The following is a 7,966-nucleotide window of genomic DNA, read 5'->3' as shown; positions in this document are numbered from 1 at the left end:
GCAGGGCAGTGAGTTGCTGCCTGCAGAGGCCACGATGCCTGTAGTCCCAAGCCTGCCCACCAGTAATGTATCCACCCTGGCTTTGGGGTGCCTCATTGTGTCTCTCTTTGTCTCTTTCTGTGTATTCTTGATATATTGTTATCGCCGTCAGGTATCCCCTCCTCATGAACCAAACCCCTATGTCGAGGCGGGTCCCCGGCAGGTTACACTTATGTTTGTTTGTTTGCTTTTTCTTGAAATTTCTAATTTCCTCTTCATCTGTAAGTTCTGTGACTATATTATTCCCCATTTTTGCTTTATGGTGGTCTTGTTGCCACTGTATCTCTGGTTCTCTTCAGTCTTATAGTCAGCTTTACTTTGTTATTGTTAGGTACCATCGAGTCAGGACCAACTCATAGCGACCTTATGCACAACAAAAACTGGTCAGGTCTTGCACCAACTTCACAATCATTGCTATGCTTGAGCCTACTGCTGCTGCTGCTGTCCGAATCCATCTTGTTGGGGTTTTCCTCTTTTTCTCCAGGCCTTTACTTTACCAAACATGATGACCTTCTCCAGCGACAGGTCCCTCCTGATAATATGTCCGAAGTATCAGAGACAAAGTCTGGCCATCCTAGCTTCCAAGGAGAATTCTGGCTGCACTTCTTCCAAACAGCTTTGTTTGTTCTTTTGGCAGTCCATGGTACTTTTAACATAACTCCAACAACATAACTCAAATGCATCAATTCTTCTATAGTCTTCCTTATTTAGTGTCCAGCTTTCTTTCACATGCATATGAAATTACTGAAAATATCATGACTTGGGTCAGGCACACTTTAGTCCTTAAACTGACATCTTGCCCCTTGAACCTCTTGAAAGAGGTCTTGTGCAGCAGATTTGTCTAATGCAATACATCGTTTGATTTTTTGACTGTTCCTTAATGAAGTCTATGACAACTCAATCTTCTCTCTATTTATCTTGATGTTATTTATTGGCCCAATTCTGAGGAGTTTTGTTTTCTTTACATTGAGGTGCAACCTATATTGAAGGCTGTGCTCTTTGATCTTCATCAGTAAGTATTTTCAGTCCTCTTCATTTTCAGCAAGCAAAGTTGTATCATCTGCATATTGCAGGTTGTTAATGCATGTTCTTCTTCGTATAATCCAGCTACTTGGATTATGGCCCATCATTCAGATTGAATAAGTATGGTGAGAGAATACAACCCTGGCACAAACATCCCTTAATTTTAAACCAGTGTTCCCTTGTTTAAACACCTTTCTCTTGGTCTATGTGCAGGTTCCTTATGAGTACAATTTAGTGCTCCGTAATGCTCAGTCTTTACAATGTTGTTCAGACCTTTTCATGATCTATACAATCGAAAGCCTCTGCATAGTCAATAAGTCACAGGGAAACATCTTTCTGGTATTACCTGATTTCAGCCAAGGTCCATCTGACATCAGCAATGATATTCCTAGTTTCACTTCCTTTTCTGAATCCAGCTTGAATGTCTGGCAGTTCTCTGTAAATGTACTGTTGGAGCCATTTTAAAATTACCTTTAGCAAAATTTTACTTGCATGTGATATTAATGATATTGCCCAATGATATCATTGGGTCATCTCTATTTGGAATGGGCACAAATATGGATCTCTTACCATTGGTTGGACACATAGCTGTCTCCCAAATTTTTGGTATAGATGAGTGAATACCTCCAATGTTGCAACAGTTTGTTGAAATATTTCCATTTGTATTCTATCCCCATAGCCTTGTCCTTAGCCAATGCCTTCAATGCACTTGGACTTCTTCCTTCAGTATCACTGGCTCTTGGTCATATGCTACTCCTTGAAATGGTTGAACAACCATTTCTTTTTGATATGGTGACTCTTTTCTTCCTTCTTCTTTTGATGCTTTCTGCATCATTCAATATTTTGCCCACAGAATCCTTCAATATTTTAAGTTAAGGCTTGAATTTTTTCTTCGTTCTCTCAACTTGAGAGATGCTAAGCATGCTCTTCCCTTTTAGTTTTCTAACTCTGGGTCTTCACACATTTCATTATAATATTTAGCTTTGCCCTTTCAAGCTGCCCTTTGAAATTTTCTGCTCAGCCCTTTTACTGCCTCATTTATTCCATTTGCTTTAGCATCTCTATGCTGGAAAGCAAGTTTCAGAGTCTCTTCTAACATCTATTTTGGGCGTATCCTTCTTTCGTGTCTACTTAATGACCTTTTTCTTTCTTCTTGTATGATGTTCTTGCTGTCATCCCACAACTCTCTGGTCTTCAGTCTTTAGTGTCTATTCTTGAGATGATCTCTAAATTCAGGTGGGATGTGTTTAAGGTCATATTGTGGCTTTGATTGACTTGTTTCAATTTTCTTTAGCTTCAGCCTGAACTTTCATATGAGCAATTGATGGTCAGTCCCATAGTCTGCCTCTACTTGTTTTGGTTGATGATATGGAGGTTTTCCACAGATGTGGTCTATTTGATTTCTGTGTATTTCATCTGGTAAGGTCCATGTATATAGTCATTTTTGTGTTGTTTAAAAAAGGTATTTGCAATGAAGAAGTCATTGGTCTTGCAAAACTCTATCATGCAATCTCCAGCATCATTTCTATCACCATGACCATATTTTCCAATAACTGATTTTTTCTCTTTGTTTCCAAATTTTGCATTCCAATTGCCAGTAGTTATCAGTACATCTTGATTGCATGCTTTATCAATTTCAGACTTAAGAAGTTGATGGAATTCTTCAGTTTCATCATTACTGGCTTTAGTGGTTGGTGTGTAAATTTGAATAATAGTGGTATTAACTGGTCTTCCTTGGAGCTATATGGATATTATCCTTTCACAGATAGCATTGTACTTTAATACAGATCTTGAAATGTTCTTTTTTATGATGAATGTGACACCATTTCTCTTCAATTTGTCATCCCCCACATAGTAAGCCATGTGATTGTCAGATTCAGAATGGCCAATATCAGTTCATCTCAGTTTATTAATGCATAGGCTATTGAGTCTAGATGATATTGCCATGTATGTCAAACTCAGATTGATATCTGCTGTTGTTGGTTCTCCATCCAAAAAACTTCCTTTAGTATTTTTTGCAAATTGCTCTTGTTTTTTGCTAATTCTTTTGATTTACGTGTTTTTCGGGTTTTTTGTTTTGTTTTGTTTTTTGCTGTCATATTTGATAGACTGTTTTGTTGGATAACTGATTCTTGACTCATAATTTGATTTTGTATATGTCATTTCAGAGTTTTATATATGTCACTGCATTGTCTTCTTGCCTGCATGGTTTCTGCCAAGAAATCAGAGCTTAGTCTTAATAGTTCTCCTTTGTAGGTTCCATTTCCCTTTTCCTGAGCTGCTCTCAGGATTCTTTCCTTGTTTCTGTTTTTGATTATAATGTGTCTTGGTGTTTTTATTTTGGGGTCTATCCTGTTTGGGGGGTTCTAGTTTGGCACTGTGGGTTAATTCACTGGACTGCAAAGTCAGTTTGAACCACAAAGTCAATGGTTCAAGCCTACCAGCCACTCCTTGGAAATCCTACAGGAGTCATTATGGGTTGGAATCGACTTGACGGCACTTAGCAACAAACAACAACAATACTGTTTGGAGTTGATTCGGCTACTTGAATAATTATCTTCTCATCTTTCATGGTGTTAGGGAAGTTTCCTTCCATCAACTCTTTGACAATATTCTCTATGGTATGGATTTTTTTTTTTTTTTTTTGTCTCTTCTTGTTCTGGAATTCCTACCGCATGTTGGTATTCCTCCTGATAGTGTCCCACATGAATATTAGGCTTTCTTCAGATTGGTTTTTGTTCTTTCTCTGATTGTTCCTCTGGCAGATAAATACTGAGAGATTTTTCTTCAAGCTCAGTAATTCAACTTTCCATTGATTCAATTCTATTGCTTTGCCCTTTCGGTGTATTATATATTTTTTGAAATCTTGTTAATCTTTTAATTGCTTTCTAATTGCTGTTTTTGTATGGTTCCAGGTTTTTAAATTATTTTGCCAATTTGTTTCCAGAATTTTCCCAGAGTTTTGTCTACATTTTCCTTGATTTAATCTGTAATTTTCTCAGTTTTTCTTACAATCTGTTGAAGTTGCCTAATTAACATTCTTTTTAAATTCCTTATCAGGTAGTTCTCATACCATTTTTGGTGCTATATTTTCTGTATTTTTGTGACTTGTTAGAGGAACTCTGTCTTGTATTTTTGTGTAAGCTGAAATTGTCTGTTTTCTCTGAGACATGGTATTTATATTTAGCTGATTACTGTATATTGGTGTATTCTCAGGCACTCACCACTTGTCTCCTGATGGCTGTGATAAAGACCAGAAGTGTGAACACAGTTAGTTCTCTGTTCACTGTTCAGGATGGGTTCACATACCTCCAGAAACAGGGGCACTGTGCCAGGCATACAACCCCAGGCAGAGTAGAGGCTGTGTAGGAAAGGGGGCCACTGGATGATGGGTTGGTATGGGCAGGGACTGGCCACTCCCTTGGCTACCATGAGGGCACAGGAACAAGGGAGAATTGCACTGCCTCACTACGAACCTCTAGCTGTGTCCTGTGTCCACTGCCACTATACCAACAGTCATTGTCAAAAGCTCAAGACGGTCACCATGCAGCACACCAGCCCATCATCATCCTGTTTTTCTTCTCTCTCATTGCTCTTGTTCAGCTTCCTCTTCTAGTTGGCTCTCAATCCACTTCTCTGCCCTATCCTCTGATGTTCAGGGTTCCAGGACATCTAATGCAGATAGGCTGTACCTATTTCAATTGGTCTCTCATGTCTTAGTTACAGAGGGTTAGCTCAGTGCTTCTGCTTACTGTGCCATCTTGTTCTGGACTATTTCATTTTATCCTATTAGTTCTCAACCACTATAATTTGTTGCTTCTACTGTTCATTTAAGTGAGATAATTTTATAATAATCTCTTGAATATTTCAACAGTTCTAAAAATCAATGATTCTAAGAGTTTACTTAGAGACATTACAGATATATCCTCTACTACTGCAACTCCATTTTTAGAACTGTCCCAAGGAATGCTTAATCCAAGGAAAATACAAGACCACAGGAAGAACAAAGATCTCTTTCTTCAGACTGCTGTGTTATTGACCAAAGTGTGTCCCTTCTTCATGATCTCCCACCAGTGGTCAACTCACAAAATCTGTGCATCTAAAGGAAATACCCTAGGTTTTTCTGAGTTAGAACATGGGATCCTACCATAAAAGGAAAGTAGTCTAGCTTCGAGTAGTCTAGCTTAAAGTAATTAGCCAGTGCCTATACCTAACTTTCAGGATATCGCATTCTTCTCCTCTAGTGGATTAATGCATTGGACTGCAAGGTTGGTTTGAACCGTAAGGTCAGCGATTCAAGATCACCAGATGCTCCTCAGAAACGCTATACAGGGTCACTATGGGTTAAACTGACTCAACTGCACTACACAATGACAACTGTTAATTTGAACAAGATAATTTTATAATTATCTCTTGAAGATTTTAAAAGTTCTAAAAATCAATGATTCTAAGAATTTACTTAGAGACATGATAGATCTCAGTAGACATTGTAGATCTCAGATATCCTCTATTGCTCCACCTCCATTTTTAGAACAGTCTTAAGGGATGCTCAATCCAAGGAATATAGAAGACCACAGGAAAAAGAAAGATCTCTTCCTTTAGACTACTGTGTCATTGTATCCCTTCCTCATGACCTCCTGCCAGTAGTCAACCCACAAACTCTATGCATGTAAAGGAAATACCCTAGGTTTTTCTGAGTTAAAATAGAGGATACTACCATAAAAGGAGGAGTCCTGGTGTGGCACTGTGGGTTAATGCGTCAGACTGCAAAGCCATTTGAACTGCAAGGTCAGTGGTTCAAGCTCACCAGCTGCTCCTCAGAAACCCTATACAGGGTCGCTCTGAGTCAGAATCGACTCGATAGCACTTAACAACAACAACCATAAAAGGAAAGTAGTCTAGCTTTGTGATAGCTGCCAGTGCATATACCTGACTAATTTTCAGGACATCTAATTCTTCTTCCCTAGTGGGTTAATGCTCTGGACTGCAAGGTTGATTTGAATTGCAAGGTCAGCAGTTCAAGCTCCTCAGAAACCCTATGAGTTGGAACTAACTCGACAGCATTTAACAACAACAAACAAATGCTGACCACAAGGTCGTCATTTTCAAACCCACCAGCTGTTTCAAGGGATAACGGTAATCTTTCTGCTCCCATAAAGATTTATAGCCTCAGAAACCTTATTCAGGGTTGATGTAAGTCAGAATAGACTCAATGACAGTGGGGTTTGAGTCCTGTTCTTTTGTCGGTGGTGTTTTTGTGTGTTTTTCTTTTTGATAGATAGCCAGTCCCAATTTTCTGAGGCACAAGGCCTATTTCTAGGATATTAAAAAAAAAAATAAAAACGGTGGCCATCAAGTCGATTTCAACTTACGGCAACCCCATTGTGTCAGAGTAGAACTGTGCTCTGTAGGGTCTTCAACTGCTGTTTGTTCAGATCACCAGTCCTTTCTTTTGAGGTGGACTCAAACTTCCAACCTTTTCAGTTAGCAACCAAATACATTAACAGTTTGCACCATACAGGGGACTCCTATAGTATATTAGGTATATTCATTGCCTGGCCCATGATAGTTATTGAACTTAACACTGACCCCTTGACTGAAAATCAGATTTCTAAAAAGACATTTTCTATAATCTGCCCCATCTCATAGGTGTGAAGGCTTCCATGCACCTGTATTTGCCATTCTTTGGGACTTGATCTGCATCTTCTTTAAATCATATGGAATTCAGCAGTGACATACCTGAGGACAAGCCCAACAGTGACTTCAGCTTGCTGATGAGTGGGTGTTTGCCCTCATTGCAGAAGGAGCCTGAGAAGTCATCCAGATCAATGGCCCAAACCATGGCCCCACCAAAATTGTTCTCCTTGACAAAGTCAACCTGTGGGCAAAACGAGTACTTATCAACTCAAATCAGGTGAAATGCATGCAACAAATGGACAATGGGACATGGGGTGACAGATGATATTAAGGAGATAGCTGCAGTTGGGGCCAGGACCCTATCACACTTTCTTTAATGAAAGTGTATATAACTTTTTTATTTATGGCATAAGATTGACTAACTCAGTTCAATTCTTTTTTTATCCCAGTTGATGAACTCTTGACTAACAACAATAAATAAAGCTAATATTTATTTAATATTGGTATTTCTGGTTACACTTTGGTTCACAAGAACTATGTATGAGGTAGGTACAATTAAAATTATTCATTCACAGATTTGTCTCAGTCATCAGTGATTTAGAACCTGGTATGTCTAACGCCAGAACCTGAACTCTACAAATGTACCATAAGGCCCCTTTTCTCCCCCTTACCTATCACCTTTCTCTTAACTAGTATTATGCAAAAATAAACTAACAGAGTAGTATTGTAGAAAGTAGACTCTAACAAGACAGCATCTGCAATTCCTGCCATCTCTCTGCCATTTTCCAGCCATGTGACTTTGGACTAGGTACAGCATCTATGATTCTCAGCCTATCTGTCTGTATAATGGAAAGGTTGTTTCCTACTTTGTATAGACGCGAGTATGATATCCTAAAAGCATTTAGGTAAAAATGCAAAGATTTTTTATTTGTTTGTTTGTTTTAATTATTTTCACTAAAGATGATGGTCTTAGTCCAGCTTTATAAAAATTCATAAGAATTAGTAGAAATTTATATTGAACAAAAATTGGGAATTAATTTTTATCATAAAAGACTATTCTAATATCAGATCAGAGAAGAACTGATGCGTTTGTATAATGGTTGGCAAAGAAAATTGAAAGTACTACAGAATGCACAAAGAACAAAAAAATTTGTCTTGAAAGAAGGACAGCCAGAATGTCCTTTTGAATAGAGGATGTTGAGACTTCGTCTCATGTATTTTAGACATGCTATCAGGAGGGTTCATTCCCTGTAGAAGGACATCATGT

General features: G+C 38.4%; 1 protein-coding gene across 1 annotated transcript in view; it reads right to left on the bottom strand.

Moving 5' to 3' along the window:
* The window catches only part of LOC102842243 (acidic mammalian chitinase-like), a 21,096-nt gene that overhangs the window by 1,575 nt on the left and 11,555 nt on the right, over positions 1 to 7,966 (bottom strand). The window contains exon 10 of the mRNA XM_006865997.1: positions 6,802 to 6,940. Coding sequence (XP_006866059.1) covers positions 6,802 to 6,940 — 139 coding nt within the window. The remainder of the gene's footprint in view (positions 1 to 6,801; positions 6,941 to 7,966) is intronic.

Source organism: Chrysochloris asiatica, unplaced genomic scaffold (genome assembly GCF_000296735.1).
Source record: "Chrysochloris asiatica unplaced genomic scaffold, ChrAsi1.0 scaffold00085, whole genome shotgun sequence".
Taxonomy (NCBI): domain Eukaryota; kingdom Metazoa; phylum Chordata; class Mammalia; order Afrosoricida; family Chrysochloridae; genus Chrysochloris; species Chrysochloris asiatica.
This window is presented reverse-complemented; position numbering and strand designations above follow the sequence as displayed.